General features: G+C 43.7%; 1 protein-coding gene across 1 annotated transcript; it reads right to left on the bottom strand.

The window, feature by feature from the left end:
• Positions 1–638: 638 nt before the first annotated feature.
• LPAR3 (lysophosphatidic acid receptor 3) lies at positions 639–16,860 on the bottom strand. Its single transcript, XM_064428444.1, has 4 exons — positions 16,722–16,860; positions 10,986–11,501; positions 7,740–8,497; positions 639–1,254 (listed from the first exon to the last, which is right to left on the bottom strand). The coding sequence occupies exons 3-4, from the start codon at positions 8,473–8,475 to the stop codon at positions 905–907; spliced, it is 1,086 nt and encodes a 361-aa protein (XP_064284514.1). The 5' UTR covers positions 8,476–8,497; positions 10,986–11,501; positions 16,722–16,860; the 3' UTR covers positions 639–904.
• Positions 16,861–20,333: the final 3,473 nt, after the last annotated feature.

Raw genomic sequence — 20,333 nt, 5'->3', positions numbered from 1 at the left:
TAAATATGGGTATTTAAACTTCCCTTTAAAGTTCCTTGTAAACCAGAGTTTTGGATGTCATTTCTCTCAGTGGCACAGCAGGTAAAGAGGAGCAAGCACACACATATTTGATGTTATCTAGGGAAGTAAGAAATGAGCATAATGAACACAGCCTCGCTGTTTTTCTGTTAATCCACCCTCAATGCCTGCCTACACAACAGCAGCAGAGAGTGCACTGTCTTTGCCTGCAGCACTCACCCCACTGTAGAAGAAATAATGGCTTTTGTGCTTTCTGTACTCTCAATCCTGACAGTCCGTGGTCAGACACTCACACACACTGATGCCTGGTCTGGCTCTCCCATCACAGCCAGGTTTCTGGCATAGCTTTAATAAACTATCAAACTACCTATTTTGAAAGCAAGATAAGGAGGAGGAAGAGAAGAGGAAAGCATTAACTATTTCATGAAATTCACAAACCAAGAAAACAGGTCACAATTCTGTCCAACCAAGCCTGCAATCCTCCTCGAGATGCACAGAAACTATTCATAGCATAAATACTCAATGAATGCCAAACCTGCACTGTCAGGCAGGCTTCTTCTCTCTGTAGGAGCTTAAGGAGGGTCTCTTTACATTGCTGACATTTTGTTTCCATGCACAAGAAGTCTCTGAGAGGTATTTATTCCATTCACATGAAAAAACAATTTCATGTACTTGAAAGACAAAAAGGATGGCAGTACAGAAAGTTTTCTTCATTACAAAGTGTTTTTCCATCAGGCAATTATTTATAAGAACTTTTGTTAACACTGGAGTTGAGGCTCTGGAACAAAGTGGATATATTGTTTACTAGCTTTGCCAGTCGATCTCCTCTTACAAAACCTCTCCCTTCCCCCTCTCCTTTTCCAGCCAAGCCAGTCCCTTGCATAGCTCAGGAGTTTCCTTTGTCACCAAGATCTCCTTTTCCACAAATTGTCCCTTGAATGATGCCATCCTCAATGTAGTGGCCTGAGATATCCGTGCTCCTGCAGAGAACTGTCGAGGGGATGCGAGACGAGCGTCTCTCCTGGCTCTTATCCTCAGAGGAGCAGCAAATCATCCTTTTCATGGTAGCCCACATCTCATCATCTTTGTATGAATAAATTATTGGATTCATGACAGAGTTCAGCAGGGCCAGGAGAAGAAACCACCTTTTAACATGCTGAATCCCACAATCAGTACAGTTCAGTCCATCCAGCAATAAGACAACCAGGCCAGGGGTCCAGCAGACAACAAAGGCACCTAGAAATATAGCAGACAATAAAAAGAAAAACAAATCTGACTTCACACTTCTAGGGTTTTGGAGTGTTTAATGTCTTACAAGATTATTAAGTTTGTCAAAATTCTACACAAAAATTAGAAAAGCAGGAGAGGACAAAATTCTAATGACAGTAGCAAGATTATATCTGCTACAGCTTCTGTGCCAAGCCCTGAGCAGGAGGAAGGGCAGCTCTCAGAAGACTGCAGGGAACAAAAATCTGAGGTGCTGACAGCATCAGCTCAAACACACATGGAAAAAGGTCATCACAATAATGATTTATCCATGCTGATAAATAAACAAGAGCTCTGGAGCATTTAAAAGCACTGAAGCACATTTCCTCTGTTCATCTCTTTCATGCACTGGAGGAGAAGATATCACTTGGTTCACTTCCACCACTGCCATAATATGATCTAAAGAGACAAGACTCCTGCCGCCCCATAGCTGGCTCTGCAGTGCCAATTAATAAGACAGGTGTCACATAATTTACACATGTCCTGGGAGGAAACCCACAGCTAATGTAGGATGTGCCACTCCCTACAACACACGAGCACTGTGGGCTCCCTGCTCAGTCCTTCCACTGCTCCCTCCCAGGCTCTGCATGCTGAGACACAGTAATTCAGCTGCAGGAAAAAAATTAGTTACACAGGAAAAGAGAGGAGGAAACAAATAGAAAAATTGGTGAAGGTAAAGTGAAGGATGTAGCAGTTAGGGCAAGGAAATGAAGGGGTGGGGAAAAAAAAATACCAAAAGCAAAACAGAAAAAGTATGAGGAAGTAAGCACATAGTGGTGGGAAGAGAAAACTCTGCAAGAGAGGCAAAAAAAATTAAAGGGAGAATGAGGTAGAAGAGATCTTAGTCTGAACACAGCACAAAGAAAACATTAAAACCACAGCTTAGAAAGCAGCTCAATATTGCATTTGCACCTTCCCAAGTTCCTGCACACCCACACCGTAAGTGAGGGTGAGCAGGGGTAACACTTCTACCAAATGCAGCCTCAGCCACAAGCTGGAGAGGGGCCCTGGGCTGCCCCATCTGGCCCTTGGTGTCCCTGCTGCACTGCACCCCATGATCCCTCACCCAGAGCCCAGGCAAGGAGTAGCCATGTGCATGATAATACTAACTTAGCACAAGCCACAATTGCTGTCTGACATACAGAAATAGAAAATTACAACTCTGCCCAGCAGTCACAGTTTGAACAATGTACCAAGGAAATTCCAACCACTTATCACAGCAGAGTTCCCCCATTTGGGAGCTTAGAAAAAAAGTAATTCAACAAATAATATCATCTACATGCCTAAAAAGCTCTCCGGGGATGTGGATATCTGTTCAACAATTTTGGTAGAACAAGCAAGTCCACCTCATGTTTTCAAAGCTGCTGATAGTCCCATATCCAAGCTGTGGAAGCCAGCAGGGGGAGGGAGCCTGGCCCGCAGCAGGAGGCAGGCAGTGCCAGAGGCAGTGCCCAGCACACCCAGGCACCCTCCAGCAGCGCTGCACACTCGGGCTGGGGCCAGCAGCACCGACACCTCCCCAGCAAGGGCTGGAGAGGACACTGCCCATTGACAGGCAGGCCATTCTGGTATGTTAAAGGGATTGGTGTGATTCAGCAAGCACTAGCATTGCTGAAAAATGTATCCAGGACAAGGTATTTTGCATCTTGCTGCAACCTTTTGCTGCTGGACTACAGACAAAATTCAGCTGATTTACTCTGTTCTAGGCAGTACTGGACAGAAAGGCAAGACACCACTTGCTTCAGAAACTGAATTTTCTGCTCTGCTGTACCAAGATTTTTGTGATGCTAAGTGCTAATTTCATGGTGTTAGTTCTGAGATACTGGTTAGCATCAGTAACATTCCTCCATTGCCCACTGGCATTGGGAGCTGCATGCTGCTACCACAACACTTGTTTTCCCTGGTCAGTCTCTGTACTACACACTGGTTTGGCTCCTGCATGCTGACTAAGCAGTGGTGAGCAGGGCACCAGCTCTCTCTTATCATCTGCAATGGACAAAACACTGCACAGAATTGCTGTCCTGGGGCTCACCAGCAAATCCCATCAGTTATAACAAGTGCTGTAACCCAACCACCCAGACAATACTGTGCCTGGTTAAGTGTCTCAACAAGTGTTCAGACACAGAGCTTTCACTAACAAGGATTGCTGGCAAAGCTGCCAATCCACCAGGTCCATGCAGAAACTGAGATGGTAACAAACCTTCCTTAGAACAGACACTGAAAGCATTTTGACCACTTGTAGCATAAAGAGTGCAAGTGCAACCACTCTTTTATGGAAGTCAGCATGAGAGGAAAGAGACCCCAAAAGGCACATTTAACAAAAGGCACAGAAATCTCTCCTTCAAGCAGAACCCCAGATTGCAAGAAGGAGCAGTCCACAAACTCATAGGATGTATCCCGGTCTATCTATACAAGCAAAATCCTAAAAGGTTTCAAAAATAAGGGAAGATAAAAGACACCTGCAGGCATGTCTCCACACATTTCCCACGACTGAAAACAAGGACAGGGCAATGCAGTAACAGTGTCCAAGTTACTGGATAATGCCTTCTTGGGGCTGCTGCTTTGACTCCATCAAAAACTCATTTTGCTCTTAGCACCACAGAGATGAAAGTGAAGCATGTCTCAGACTTGCAGCCTTGCTCAGATTTTGTTATTTTTACCACCAAGCTTTCAGAGGGAGCCATGGTTAAGCATAAAAATATAGCTTAGTCTCAGCCCTTCAGCAATTTTCTTGTTTGCAGAATATTTATCCCATAGGAGCTCCCCTCCCAGATGAAGTGACACACTCCAAAAGTAATTTAACTTCTGGGACTCATTAAAATTCACAAAAGTGACATGAAATACAGCCTGACTGCCACATAGATTAGAACAACTTGGAGTCTCTTCACCAGATTATGGGAGATCACAGTGCCTTAAGGTTAGTTTGAGGATTTTCCATTAGATTTAACCATGGGATTTCTTGTAGATTACATCATCTCTGTTTAAAAATTAATTCCTGTGGATCTGGAAGCACTACTGTTGCTTCAACAGCATCATTTCATAAACTCCTGCACATCAAGGCTGTCCCTGAGCATGCCAACACTGAGAGAAAAAAAGTGCAGTAGGTTCCAGATGCCAACGCCACATGTGCGCCCAAGTTAAAACAGCAAGTTACCAATTAAACTATAAATTCACTGAAACTGAAAATCATCCCCTCCAAAGCTGCTATTTCAGCAGGATTCTCACTGCCAGGTTCAGAGGAGCTACCACATACACAACCACCTGAAAATCACATACCCACACACTTGCAGCCACTCTTCTTCAAAGATACAGTCACAGGCTGAGCTGGGATTATGACACAAGGTCAGCCCAGGAGGATTTTAGCCCTTTTACCTTGGTTTCACGTCTTCCAGTTTCAACTAGATAATATCCTGTGGTTCAGCATGCCAAAGGGAAAGCCTTACTCCTGTGCCACGATAGACTATTTTAGGGCTTATGGCAGGAATGTACAGATGACAGAGGTGTGACTCCCAGCCTCTGGAAGGGACCCTCCAAGCCTAAATGATGGTGCAAAAAGCCTCCACAAGCTGTGGTCACCAGGAATCCATGAAATGACCCTAAAAATGTCAATTCCCCCAACTCTCAACTGTAGGGCCACAGGAGGAGAACACCAAGAGAGGACAGGGATGTTGTGCTGGAAGGGCAGCCAGCCCAGGAAGCTGGGAGGAGCAGCACACCAGCAGTACCCGGCTACACAGCCTCCTTCCACACAGCAGCAGAGGAGAGGGACTTTGTCCTGAATCTCCCATGAAAGCACTAGAGCACATAAACAAGAATGCTGGGGATTATTATGCATTATACAGCACAGCATCTTGGAATGGGCTTTTAAGATGGTATCAGGTGTGTACTCCAAAGCATTTTCAGATGTTTCAGCAAAAAAACATATAAAATAACTGCTTTGGGCAAAACCCACATGCTGCATACAGCTGTAGGCTCTTCCATCAGTGGTTATAAGCAGAATTTTGGAAGAATCACTTTGGTCACTTGGTGACTCCTAGTAATTGGAAAGTCCAGAAAACAAGCTATTTGGTTTTTAATGCATTTTTCACACAGTGCTGGAATGACTTGGCCAGGAGAGCACATTTCAAACTGTTTGAAAAAAATAAGTTCTCATTCTTGGAAATAAATGGTTATAAATAGCCCCTCAGAGTCAAAATTTGGAGAACTGATATGAAGGAACGTGGCAAGATACTTCTCCTCTGACCCATGATCTTGAAGTAGAATGTACACCCAGCAGCACCAGCACTAATTTAACTTCTTTGGAAGCAGGCTGTGTTTCAATTTTGTTTCTGACTGACAAAGTAAATATACCAAATTAGGATCTCTAAAGCAGCACTGAAGCTAAGTTAAATTTGCCTGGTCCAGCACACAATAACATTAAATGTTCTGCTTGAATTATAGTTCAATTTCATGGCTGAAAAGCCAGATGCTGTGAGTAAGAGGAAGCTAATGCTGGACTTCAAATCAACCCATAGTCCTAAGGCCCCACTCCCTAGGGAAAAAATATCTAGTTCAAAATGAGATTTTAAGGGGGGGTTATTTCCATACAGCAGCATGGTCACAGAGAACACTGAAGGCTTGCCTCAGGCTGAAGGACCTTGAGGGATGAGGGAATGGCAGCCACCATCCCTGTCCCTCCAGCTCCCACACCGGCTGCAGGGTGCAGTCCTGCCTTCAACAGAAGTGCTCAGAGAACTGCTTTTCAAAAGTGCTCTGTTTTCTGTCTCTTTCCAGTGCAGCAGTTAACTGCAGTCTACTCATCCCTATGCATTAGGGCAGGATCATCTTTGGAGCAATTTCAGTTTTTCTGCAGGGATTTTCTCCTTGCAGGTGGATGGTTTAGGTTTCACTGCACAGGACCTTAGGTGGGGCAAAAGATCAAATCTTGCTCCTGCAAGTCAAGGGCAGAGGGACAGGAACAACCAGCAAACTGACTCCCAAAAAAGAACAGTTGGGGGATGATTTAGAAGGAAAAGGCTCTGGCAGCAGACAAGCCAGCTCCAGAAGACACCGAAGTGAGAACCTTGTACATGCTTGAACTACCAGTCCACTTTCTTTTACAAGGTCAGGCACTGTGAAGTTTAATGGATTTCAGCTTCTGAAGCTCTTTGAGACATCATTTGGTAGACAAAGGTGTTATGCAGCACAGCACTATTATTTTAGAAAAAAAAACCAATAAAATCAGATACCAGACTGTGCAAACAGCACCCAAAAACTGCAAGGGCAAGAAAGTGTCCTCAACTTGAACTTCCTACCCTGGCAAGACCTGTCTTCATGAAAATTACACTTTTCTCCCAGAGCTCTCTAATACTACCCTGCTGCAGTATGACACACCTGTGCCCCAGGTATACATGACCACCAGCTTTCCCAAAAGCTCCAGCTCTGCTGCATTGGCTCATCCAACCTCAGAACAGCTGTTAGAGCAGTAAAGCCATATTTGTGGGTTTAGAGTCCACCACCACCTGAGCCCAGCTTCACAAATGTCTCAGTGTACCCCCAGTTCCACCTGGAGCCCTGCTGACATGACTTTTGGTTTCCAGGACACATCTTGTTCAGATTCAAGTAAGTCTGGAGAAAATTTACTGCTACAGCTGGTATTTGTTCCAAGGATCTGTCACCTGGTCTGTTCATCTCTAATTTAATGTGCACTACATCACAATTCCCTGATGAAGTGATCTGAGCTGCTCAAGTACCAACAATGTCTTTAGGCTAGGACCCAGGGCAAATCTCATGTTATGATTTAGAGATCTAAGGCTAGAATGTACCATCATTATCTAAAAGTATTTTGCACCATGCAATATCCACAGAATGAAGGTGAATCCTTCCTTGAAAAGCAAACCTCTATCAAAGTCACAGACCCACCAGCCATGCTCTCCTTTCCCCAGGGAAGGTGCATGTCCAGGGGGAAGAATTTTTCATGCCCAGGAAACAGCCAAGAGGAAGATGTGCAAAGAAAACTACTGACACCCCACATTAGTGCTCATGGCCTTGTGCAAATATTAAAAAACCATTATTTTGAAAATGTTCAACTAAGTAACTATAAACTTTCACAAGCTTTTCTCCAAAGTGATTTTGGATCTTTCTGCTAAAAAAAAAAAGGAAAAAAACAGACAAAAACCTTTACCTTCAAAATTTGTGTTTTGTAACAAGGCCACCTACACTTTTCAACTATGTGTTGACCAGTCCTCTATCTCATGTTTCTGCACTGTGCAACAGCTCTTTCAGTGTCTAAAGCACACAGAAGTCTAGATGCCTCCAGCACTTAAAAGTTCAGTCAGGTTTCTTTGTGTTAGGAGGGTTGAGCATTTTTTTGTGGAGTTTTTTGTTGGTTTGTTTCAAATAAACACTAAAAAAAAACAACACAAACCAATTCACTGGCACTGCCAGCTTGCCCAGCATGGTTTGTAGTCTCTTACCTAGGACAGTCATGACAGTCTTCATGAGCTTCACTGGGGTTCTCCTCCGGCTGATGGACCCGCTGGTGTGTGAGGACAGGACGTTGGTTTTCCTCTGGACGTACATGTAGATTCTTATGTAAACCACCACCATGATGAAGAAGACGACCAGGTTTAAGACACTCCAGAACACCAGGTAGCTTCTGCTGTAAATGGGTGCCAGGGAGGAGCAGACAGTAATGTCACAGAGGCAGTTCCAGCCCAGGGTCGGGACAGCACCCATGAAAATAGCAATGGCCCAAATGGATATAATCAAGAAGGTGACTCTCTTCTTGGTGAGGTTGCTGTGGATCTTCATGCGCATGATGGACATGTGGCGCTCCACGGCGATGACCAGCAGGTTCACCAGGGACGCTGTCAGGCTGGTGTCCAGCAGCCCCTGGCGCAGAAACCAGCGGTTCACCGTCAGCGTCTTGGACACCGGGCCCGTGTTGAACATCAGGAACACGTAGGCGATTCCAGCAAAAAAGTCTGCGGCTGCTAAGTTGGCCAGAAGATAGTAAAAGGGAAAATGAAACCTCTTGTTCTTCACCACAGCTGCTATGACCAATGAATTTGAAATAAAAATGAAGAGGCAGAAAAAGGTGCCAAAGCATAGAACACCGATGAGCTGCGGTCCTGTCCACTCATCCGCCGTGTCTGTCTTTGTCCTGTTGTAGAAAAAGTCCATGCGCTTGTCATAGTAGCATTCGTTCATCCTGGATCAAAGCCCCTGCATCCTGGGGAGGGTGGCAGGGGAAAAGAAGGAAGATTAACAATCAGCAAATAGTCCTTGCTTCAATCAATACCTTCCTTTTTGGGCACAAGGGATTGTGACAAGGACACGAGAGGGTGCATACTTGGAGGCCTTAAGTAAAAACTCAAACTGTACACAGTCGGCACAGAAGATACTCTGGAGGACCACAGTGCATGATGCTTGAATGAATCAGGAATTTAAAAAGATTTTCCTACTTAAAAAATTCCAGCACAGCTCTTTTGCACTCGCAGTCATACTGTACAAGCAACAAAGTGGAAATTTAAAAAATTACTTTCTGGAGATCATGGAGAAAATCTGAGCAACAGCCAAGCCATTCTTGCTGTGAAATCCCATGTTTGAGCCACAGCCCCATCATTATTTCCATTTCTCAGTGTAGCCAGTTGGGATAGGGAAGCATAAATCATAACCCTTCCACTTTACTGACTAAGCAATAAAAGGCCCATTACAGAGAAAAATATATTTTGGTTTTTCAATTATATATTAATAAATGTGAAAATGTATGTCTATAAGATACTACAGGCATATATATTCTGAGTGCATATCTATTATTTACTATTAGAGGACTTCAGTAAATGTGCTGAAAAGGGAAAAATATATTCTAGATATTTGACTATTCTCATTTTACTGGGCTCTCAAGCACCACACAGTCCAGTTATCTCTAAAACCAAAATCCAGGTTCCCTAGGTAGGGTTCCCTACCCAACCACAGGTTAAAAAAGCCCCAGGAACAGCAGTAGTGCTGGGGTTTATTTCTCATACCCACTCAGCACTACTTTGGACACAGGGCTATTAAACCTGATGATGGAGAGGGAGTCCAAGTTCTAGATTACATCACACTTGTGCTACTCTGGGGAGGTCAATGCCAGCTGCTTTGGCAATTTTACTGCCTTTTTTATGAACCAAACTGAACCTGGACTAATTTACAGAGGAGATCTGACAGCAGTTACTCATGGCTGCTGGACCCCATGCAGGGTCTCAGAGCACAGAAGGGAGAGTTTGTGTCAGATCATCACCAGCCCTCACATTCACTGTCAGTGTCTGAAGAAGGGTTTTAACAGTTCATTAAGAGATATTGTACAGTTTTAGCAAAACCCAGGAACACAGCCACAGCACAAGATCCTAATCACACCAGATATTATACAGAGTGGCAACCAACAAAAAACTTAGAAGAGGTGGTTATTGCAGGCAGAAACAATTTAAAAAACATAGGCTTTCCATCTCTGCAGCTAAAATTGTTGACTGATAATCATCAGCTTCATTTAGTCTATTATTACCCTGTGGTTATTTTACAGTTAAATCTCATCCCCCCAGGGACTGAGAAGCAAATTAAACAATCCCCAGCAAGCTGGTTAATGCACCACATTAAAGGTTCCTTCCAAGCTTTGAAGTAAAAAGGTCCATCTTTTGTCATTTGTGTTATGTTACCTGTGTTATTTCATGCAATATTTACAGTAATTTTAAATCAAATTACACTATTGCATAATTATATTTCCAAGAAGTTTATCTTTTTTAATATTCCATTTTTCTGAACTAGCTCCTTAGCCTTTTTTCCTTGATTTTTGTTAATTCTCACCTAGTAGTCGACATGAAAGCACACCACTTGACATTGTTGTCCATTTTATTACCCTCAAGAACCTGGCCAGCCACTTTTTTCTTACAAAAGACTATGTTACTTAAAGCATCAAATTTAAACACATAGTCAGAACTAAGAACAGCTACTTAAGGACAAGAAGTGGAAGGAAACAAGGAAATCATCCCTTGTGCTGAAATATTATAGAGCATCCCTGCATCTAAAAATAAAAAAGCCTCAGCAATGCAGATCCGCTGCAATGAGTCAACAGGAATTCAACGCCCACTGCTCCCTGTTCACAGGAACAAGGGGGAGCTGGGCAGTCAGCACACCCCCCATTCTCACCTAGGAGCTACTCAAAAATCAGATTCAGTCTGCAAGTGACCCGAAGTCCCTGAGGAGCTGCAGACAACAGCTGCTCGAGTAGCCCGGTGCTGGGAACCCTGCCAGCAGAGAAGCCTCTGCTCTAACACACCAAGGCAGAAAAGGACTCACTGAGCTTGACATTAGGCTTTTATAGAACAGCCCAAATGCCTGCAAATAGAAGCAGCATTTTGGGAAAGAATGGAAGAAAAAAAAAAAAAGCCAAAACTGTGAAAATTACAGGGAAGGTTTTCTCAACATGTTGTATCTTACTGTGTAATCATCTCAACAGATGAATCTCTTGCTTGCAGTGACAGGAGAGTAAAGAAATCTACAGATGCTTTTTGCACCTCATCTGCTTAAAAACTTAAAGAAATCCAAAATATCAACTATGAATTTATTCTAAATACTTCAGTTTTATGAGGTCCCATCCTTATTTGAAGTAGTAACCAAAGAAAAAAACATTAATTCACACATCCATAATTCTCCACTGAAATAATTACATTATGAACACTTACTGTCACACAGCAGAGCTCAAACGACAAATGATTTTGAAAGAGATGTCTTGAGGTATTGAGGTAAGATGAGAAGAAGTATAAAAGCATCCAGCTGAGGTCTCAGAGTCACAGGGCAGATTCTGGAGATTTCCAAATGGAAGCTGCACCAAAGCAGAAGCTGAACTGGAGCAAGTTCACATCCCAGTCCCTCGAAGTGGAGATGCAGCACTTGGCTGCCTCTGTGCAAAAAAAGCACTTGCAACACCAGAGGCCTTGCAGACAGGGCAAGGTTTCTTCACACCTTTCTCTGAAGTCCTCCAGCAGAACGAGCCTGCTGTCAGCGGAGCTGTACAGCCCTGACACAGCTATGCAGCTGAATCCTCAGTGCTCCTGCCCCAGTCCACAGCAGGCACGAGACATGGGATAGCATATCCCAGAGTTCCTGGCATGTGACATGTCCTGGCAGCACTTTCTCCTCCAGGTCTTCTCTTCTGCAGCCAAATCAGAGATGTTTATCTTAATTGGGGCAGGTTTAACCTTAAGAAGAAAAAAATAAACCTTAAATATAACCCTTTGTTAAAAATAATCCTTAAATATTACGTATTTCAGATCTGTTTATTAAGTACACAAGAATTTGAGTATTCAGGCAAAATACTGATCAAATTTAGTAGAGAAATAGCTACACTTGTCAGTCCAGACTTAAAAAGGCAAGACAGTCACCCAGAGACTGCAGCAGAGAGTTCCCCTGTTGTGCTACTTACTTAAAGAAGAATTGCCTTATTTTGCTTTGAAATTGGCTCTCCCAAGCTTGATAGTTCTTGGGTTTTTTATGAGAAAGGACAGCAGACAATCTCTATTCACCTGTTCTACACCAGTTGGTGTTTCCTATCCCATCATGCAGGTCTCCAGCTGTTATCACATACTGCATATTCTACAGGTGAGTTGAGCTAACAGCTTGCTCTTTTACTTGCAGGCAAATACATCGAAACTTGTCAAGTGCCAAAAACATACCCTTGTCTAAAAGGTTCTTTCCCTCATTTGAACTTATTTAATTACCTCATTTCAACCAATAGTAGCCACAAAGATCACAAAGTGATGGACTATGAACTGCATTTTCCTCTACCACTCTAGAGTAAACATTCAACCTTTTTCTCTTTTTTGAGTGGGAAAAATCCTCTGTTCCAAAAAATCTCAAAGGATTTGGGATTTTATCTAAACTTCAAACTTAAAAGCACAGTTTAAGAATTCTTCCCAATATATAACATCTTGAACATTATTTGTCTCAATGACAGATGTATATTTTAATTGTTTATAAATTCCTCTATGACAGTATAACTCCTACCAAGTCAGAATATGTTCTTCACTGTTGTTTAAATAAAAGCCAAGAATTTGCATGAGTATGTAGGAATTACATTATTACACTAGCTACCAGAATAAACAGTTAGTGAAATAAAACATCACCTAGATAATATTTTCAACAAAAGGTTTGGCTAGTTGCAAGCTAGCATGCTTTAATGGTTGTTATTCAGTTGAAATCTTGTTTGCTTCAATGAATTCACTGAAAATCTGTATATCTATAATGAAATTTAATATCAGTTATTTAAGTCAAGGATTTTGCTGATTGAAACTGTGATTAAAATTAGCTTTAAGTAATTTTGAGTAAAAATTAAATTTTGCCTGTAAATCAGCTCTAAGTTGAGTTACTCATAATTAATGCAAACATTTCTGAAGGAAAACACAAATAGTATTTTAATGATAAAGTCATTATAAAATTTAGCCTTCAAGCCATAATGTAATTCAAGGCGCACTCCCATGGTTTTCTTCCCTGTCCATTAAAAACCAAGATGTTTCAATACATTGGCTACAACTTTATTGAAGGGCTGGCATCATCTGGGGGACTTTGATGGCTTCTGCCCTGTTTCTGTATAAATGCAAGAGGGAGGGAGCAGACAGGCCTGGGGTGGCACAGAAAGCCACAGGGAGAGGATTCAAGCCAGCTTTAGAGATGGACTGAAAGGTCCTGAGAGCAAACCTGAGCCTGCAGGGAGGACAATAGTGGAGAAGCCCTTGGGCAGGGCAGAAAGCCATCTCAGGGGAGAGGGAGGGTGTGTGCCCAGGCACAGCACCAGCCTGGTTTGCTGAGCTGGCACAGGAATTTCTGTGCAGAATTTCAGGGTGGCTCAACCCCCAAATGGATGCACTGTGGAACAGCAGAGGTCACAGAGCCAGTGCAGCCCGGGCAGGGCTGTGAGATGGCGCAGAGGAGCGAGCTGTGCCCAGGCTCAGCCTGCAAAGCAGGCAGCCTGCCAGCTCTGCCTGAGCACTTGGCCTCCTGGCTCCCCTCTCCATTAGCAAAGACCAGGTATTAAACACAGATCTCTAAGAGATCTTGAAACTTATTACAGAAGTTGCTCTGCAGAAAGCTGAGTTTATCACAATGACCACAGGCACAGGTGGCATACTGTGAAATACTCTCTTCACATTCAGACTGTCACTGCAGAGAAATAGCAGCTGCAATTGCCTACTTGCACATATTCCTTCAGCTTTTTTAATCTACCCTACAAGCTGCAGATGGCTCTTGTAGAGCACCACAAAAGGAGTGTCTGGAGGCTTGCAGCCCCTGCCAGGGCTCCCCACAGCACATTTGTCTGCCCACACCCTGTGCCACAGGCAGACACAGACACCCCCTGTCCCATCCTCTTCTGGATAAACCACCCCTGCTGCTTTTGCTTTTCTCATTGCTGAAAAGCTCTCGCTCACCTTATTGCCCAGAGGAAGGCACAGGCAGAAGGAAGCCAGGGTGCTGGGCAGCCAGAGCTGTACACAGCAGCAGTACCAGTTCAGAATGGGAATTGGTTCCTTGTTCCCCTCCACACCCTGCTACATGTATGGCCACGGAGGAAAACACAACCCAGTGATTGCACAGTAACCCAAGAAACCCATCCAGGTTACCTCAGTTTAGAAAGAAATACCAGTGCAGAAAAGGGCGTGTAACACAGCAGAAGCCAAAAATGTTAATATGTAACTGTAAGGAAGAGTTTTGTGAGCTAAGTGCTCTGGTCCACTTTTAATTGTCTTTAATAGTTTATTGATATTATAACCAAAATCAATTTAGAGAAACAAACTGAATGGAAGCACATAGAGAACACAACATTATGCATACAAATATATCTAAACTAAAGCTTTTTTTTAAATCTGGTACTACTAGAGGATGCAATTGAAGCGAACATTCATTTAGCAGGTCTTACAGAGACAAATTATCTCAGAAATGCAACTGTTTTACATTTTGTTTATTGCAGAAATTGTGCAGGCACTGCCTGTACTTGAAACAGCATGGTACATGGTACACTTCAAGGACCTGAGAATGTAATTTTTCAAAAACATTTTTTAAAATGTAGCTTTACAAATTGAAAAAAAAAAAAAAAAAGTTATGACTAAAAAACCATGAGGCCAAATGAATTAGTTTTTTAACCAGAGAACTTCCTTATTAGTAAGGGAATCTACTTGTGGTCTTGTTTGGCTCTAATTTTTTTTTCTTTAACTGTAGTATCTCCAAGTTCAGATAACTTGCTGAACTCAAATCAATCACTCCCAAGCAGCATTATCCCACTACCTTGGTCTTGGTCTCTACCTTTTAGACTAAGGAGAGCAAAGTGCCACATCCATTTTCTCTCCAAGCCTGTTTCACTGACATAATGTTAACTTATGGAAAGTACAGCAGCACTCCTACTTCCGCCATGGTTCTGGATATTTCCAGTAATAGTCCATTTCTGTGGTGTCATCTTTTGGACTGGGAAGGGAGTGGGGCAAAAGGAATGAAGAGGATTCTTTGGTAACTCTTAAGCATCTGTGGTAGAAACATTTAAGGTTTTACTTATACATCCTGCATAAAAGACCAATGCTGTATGGTACAAACAGAGAGCCTCAAGAAAAGTATTAAACCTACCAAAAATGTAAAACCTCAAGACTAAATATTTAAAGTTGCAGAGAGAGCAAGTAGTACCACCAGCCACGAACCACAGTGCCCTGCACACACAGTCAGATAAGAGGCTTAATAATCACTGTCAGGGCACACAAGAGTCACCCTGTGCCTGTAAGTGACAGTGCTGCTCCTCTGCAAACTGCTGCAGGCTGACACTGACAGCTGAACTGTGACACAGAGATACAGGGGCACCTGCACCGAGGCATTGCAAAGCTCAGGCTCCAGCTCCTGAAATCCCTTTTGTACAAAGCTGCTCTAATGCCCTAAATTGTCTGAAAGCTCTGATACATTGCAGAAATTTGTCAGGGACAGATAGCAAGTAACTCACTAAGTTACCACAAGTTTAGACTTCAGACTTTGGTAATTTAAGACCTTCTGAAATTATGGTTTACTAGATCTATATATGGAGTTCAAACTAAAAACTTTGCTGCAAAGCCTTCATTTAGTCTCCTTTAAGTGTGGTTCTGGAAGGAGCTGGCAGGTCATCCTATAATGCGGAAACAGACACAGCATTTAAAGTATTTAAAAGTCATTCAAACAGCCTATACATTGTGAAACATGGCTAGAAGAAAATACCTGTTCTGCTTCTAAAGTAAGTTTCCCATTTCTGCAGAACTTCCAGGTCCTCTCACTGATCACTACCACTTCCATTTTACCATTCAACAAATCAGTTTTCTTTCACAAAACCTACAGAATGCAGATACAGACTATTCCAGCACAGTCCCAAACAAGACAAATTTACTGTTTATTTTCAGGACATACTGATGAGGACCTAAATCACATCACAGCTGATTAAAACAAGTCACTTGACTGCATCTGATCTGTTAAGAGATTCAGAGCCTGGGTTCACAAGCAAAGGTGTCAGTGGAGCTGTTAGAAATGGCACACTCCAAGATGTATTTGCTCAAGACATAGAAGTTGGTCTAATGGCATAATAGTAGAATTCAGGTATGTCAGTCTTGAAGACTAATACCCAAGAAAAATACATTTTCTACAGCATCAAATCATATACTTCAGAGATTTTATTTCATTATGTGATAGCATAAAGCCTATGCCAGAAGACATTCCTAAAAGGAATAGCACAGGAGGATAAGGACACAGCCAATCTAACTTGGCTGAAACTTTCACCTAGCATTCTGAAAAAAAACCTAAATACATCTCTCAGCTTTGCATGGTGGTAGGAACTGCTGCTTCTTTACTGATGATGCAGATTTGGTTTGTGGGGCTGCTGGATTTGTTTGCTTTTAGTTTAATTTTCAGCACAGAGATGAGCTTAATGAAATCAGATTTCTCACCATATAACTGGATTTGAGTTGTACTTTCTACCACACTTTTTAGAAGACCATAAGAACATGCAAGAAACCACACACAGAGCATAGCTTAAAGAACAAAGCTACAGCAATGCAGCTTACCAGTCTGCAACAAGAAATGTCTTTTTCTAGACTCATATCACAGGTAGGAGAACAGACCTAAGTACAATATCACAGATAGAAGTTTTGTGCCCTTGTGTTTCCAGAGACCATGTTCTTAGGTCTGTTCTCCTTCCTCTCCCATTCCTCCCGGCCCCGACTTTGTTTCCTTAAGGGAAAGAATGCAAAATAACGCAGTGTATTTTTTCGGTGTACTGCACAGATTAAGAAAACACCGTATCAAAAAACCACTTAAGACCCTTTGCCGTCCCCCGCACCCCGTACGAGCTGCCCGCGCCCCAGCAGGACAGGGTCCCGGGGCACCCCGGGGTGTGCAAAGGGGGTCTCGAATGCTCGGAAACTCACGTGTGTGTTCTGAACGCGTGTGTCCGTGTCCGCACGCACCGCGACGTCTGTCCGGGACGGAGCGGCTGCCCCGCCGGGCTCGGGCTGGCTCCGGGCGCTGCCCCGCCGGGCTCGGGCTGGCTCCGGGCGCTGCCCCGCCGGGCTCGGGCTGGCTCCGGGCGCTGCCCCGCCGGGCTCCGGGCACTGCCCCGCCGGGCTCGGGCTGGCTCCGGGCGCTGCCCCGCCGGGCTCCGGGCGCTGCCCGCTCCGCTCACCAGCACGGCGCGGGGCGCGCCCGGGGCTCTGCTACACCGCGGAGAGTTTTACAGCACTGAAGAAGTGTTGCCAGCCCGACTCCTGGAGCGAAGGCGCATTCCGCCCGGAGCCCGTCCAGCCGGCAGTAACAGCGCTCGCACCGCCGGCCCCGCACCGCCCCGGCCCCGCTCTCGGCGGCAGGGCTGAGCCCGGCAGCCCCGCAGCGCACGGAGCAGCGCCAGCGCCGCCGCCAGAGCCGGCCCGCCCCGCCGGCCTCAACCCGCCCGGCCCCGCCCGCACCTGGCCCGGGACAGCTCGCCAGGACGTGGTTTCCTCCCCGCGGCCAAGGTTTGGCTCTGCCCCGGCACGGGTGGCTGTGGAGAACACTAGCGAGACCCCCGAGCTGCACAGCTCTGAAGGGCTGAAGCCCATCAGAAGGTCCATCATCATTCACACATTAGGAAACGAATGCAAAACCCAGATAAAACCGCAATAACTTCTGCGAGTAGATCCGGGCAGTACAGACAGGTGGAGCCCACACGTAGCTCTTCTTTGAAACAGTGTAAAAAGCAAAACAGCATTTCACACCTGTGTGATACAGAAATTTGGCGGCTCATGCCACCTCCAAGGGGCCAGAGTGAGCACACACAGCTTTGTAATCAAAGACAAGTCAAACTCAAAAGTAGACAGCAGTACATATGCAAATTTATCTGGAGCCTGTTATCAAATGGATCTGACCCATTGCCACCTGCCTCTATCACTTACTGAGGCCAGGCGCATGTCCACACAGTGCAGACCCAGGCACAGGTCTGCTCAGAGCTGAACTGACTAAACAAAATCTCAGCAGAAGATCTCTGTCCCGCTTCTCAGAAATCCTGGTAACAATTACAGCGTGAAAGTGAGGTGTTAAAGCTTAGGTACAGCCTTGCACGTGAGCATTATCTATGAAATGCCAAACAGACTCCATTCAATTCTTTTTCTGTTTTAAACAAACAAACAAAAAAAAAAAACCTCCTCAGTATAAGAGCCCAATATCTTATTGACCTTGTTCCCCTCACATGAATGCTCACCTTGAAGATGGCTCAGGAAATTTTCTTCTCTTCACTCCTGTCCATCTCTAATACAAGCTTCTCATTGTCTCATCCATTTCTATCCTTTTGTTAAGTCCTATGAGCAATTAGCAAAAGCTTCCTATTCCCAAAGAACAAGACTATGAAAGGCAGCAGCCCTTTTTCAGAGCACTTTGCAAAACTTTATGTTCCAGTTCTGCTTCCATTACTGCGCATTACCTCCTTAGCAGCTGGAGTGGGACCACCTATCAGCCAGCAACTGTGTTCAAATCTGTATTAATGTGCAGAATTCAGAGCCAACATATGCCAGATTTCCTGTTAAGTTTCACCTCTGGAACAGAGACACAGTAATAGCCTCCAGCGAGTGTGTCTTATCTTCCTTTTCAAGAGGAAAAAAAAAACCAGAACACCAGATGGTGAAGATAAAAATTGGTTTCTACAGCACATTAGTGACCTGCTCTAATATGGTAGGGCTGAAGCAGCAGTCTAGCTAGCAAGCATTTCATATGATTCAAACCATAAAAAAAAAAATCAATACTGGACAAGAAAGCCTTCTGATTCCATTACAGAAATTAAGTCTTAAGACCAGTTAAGAATTATTAAGTATTCTCTGCATGTCTTTTGTTGATAATGCTTTCCCTCATTCCCAGAGGGGTTCTGTCACAAACTGAGCAGTGGTTTTGGCAGGTCACATTAACAAAGAGTTAGAGGTTGAGTGAGGAGCCACGGCTCTGCACCATGGCTCAGTGTCAGGGGCAAGGGAGGCACCAGGCCCTGGAGGTGATGAGCCTGCACATTGTTCACACATTACACCACTAATTATCCACACTCATGCTTTGCTCTCTGCTCCTGCAAGGTTCCAGTCTCTAACCCAAGATTTCTGTAGGTACTGGCAGGGGGCAGAGCAGTAAGGGAAACTCAGTTTATTCTCAGACATGATGGAACTGCTTGATTTAGAAAGAGGCATTCCAGAAAGCTAATCAATAAAATAGCAGCAAATTCAGAAAATATCAGCACCTTGTACATAACCAAGTAGACTGCACATTGTAAGGGACAGGGGGACCTTGGCAGTCAGTTAATTGTGACCCTCCTGCAGTCTGCAGAAGAGTTTTTGGGTTATCCAGGGCCCCAGAACACACACCAAAAGACTAACATTGTCCCAAACAAGTTCTGCAAATAAACACCAGGAGAAAAGTTGACTCTTCTGTCAACAGTGGAAGACAGTATGCTCTGTTCTAGATCACTCAATTTATAAAAAGACAGTTACAGAAAATCTTTGCTAAGAGCACAGTGTCTTGGTTACTGCTAGCAATTTCAGCTACAGCCACAAGTTGTAGTGAGATTAGGCCACAGCAACACATTGCACAGCTGGGATGGGAAGAAAATTCACATTTCAGCAATAGAAGCATTAAAATGTGCAGAACATGGATGCATCAAATTCCTGACACCAAAAAATCTGTTCTTGACACCTAGCTGCAGCCAAAGCAAGGGAAAATGGCATTCACTTTCTACAACCACAATAAAAAGTATAATTTTTACAAAGGTAAACACTAGGAAGAAGATTAAATAAACCAAAAAAAAAAAAAGAGAGAGAGAAAAAAATAAGGCTGCCACTCATCTCAGGGCAGCATTTTGAATTGCCTTTGCCATTTGAAACACTGACAAGCCAGAACCTGCAGAGAACACCACTAGTAGTTCAGAACACAGAGCAAGGCTGAGTCCTAGCCAACACACTGACATCACCTACTAAAGAGTGGCTTTTTTAGAGAGCAAATAGTGGGGAGACAAAAGTGGAGCATCTCATATAATAGTACACCCACCCCTGGAAGTGTCAGCATCCCTGGAAGTTTCCAGAAATAGCTGGTTAACATTTATGCACTACTATCCTGGAAGGGCTTTTAAGTTCCCCAAGTCCTCTGTTCTCATTGAATAAAGTTTATAAAGAGGCAAGAGAAAAGTGCAGTCTTTATAGCTGAACACCCCAAAGACAGCTAGAAAGTCACCTGAAGAAACAAATTGCTAAACTCAGTTGCTACATATTTTCTTCCAATTAACATGTGCTTGAAATAGAAGTAAAATTCCATGGCACTGGTTTTGCCTGAATTTGTCCTCTGGATTACGACAAATACTCACACACACAAAAAAAAAAAAAAAAAAAAATCTTTCCAGGAGCCTTCAGATAATGCTTACCATGAAAGTTTTCAACCCTGTAAAGAAGTACTAAATTATAGTTAATGCAGTAAGTTGAATTTGGACACAGTATAAATCAATATCGTGGTTATAATAGAAAAGACAGCCAAAAAAGATA

Source organism: Passer domesticus, chromosome 7 (genome assembly GCF_036417665.1).
Source record: "Passer domesticus isolate bPasDom1 chromosome 7, bPasDom1.hap1, whole genome shotgun sequence".
NCBI classification, from domain to species: Eukaryota; Metazoa; Chordata; class Aves; order Passeriformes; family Passeridae; genus Passer; species Passer domesticus.
This window is presented reverse-complemented; position numbering and strand designations above follow the sequence as displayed.

What these genes read in the sequence shown, in the direction of transcription:
- LPAR3 (XM_064428444.1), bottom strand. Translation starts at nt 8,475, where the DNA reads ATGAACGAATGCTACTATGACAAGCGCATGGACTTTTTCTACAACAGG. An exon ending in GACTGTCATGACTGTCCTAG is followed by an intron (nt 1,255 to 7,739) that starts GTAAGAGACTAC and finishes CTATATTTCTAG; the next exon opens with GTGCCTTTGTTGTCTGCTGG.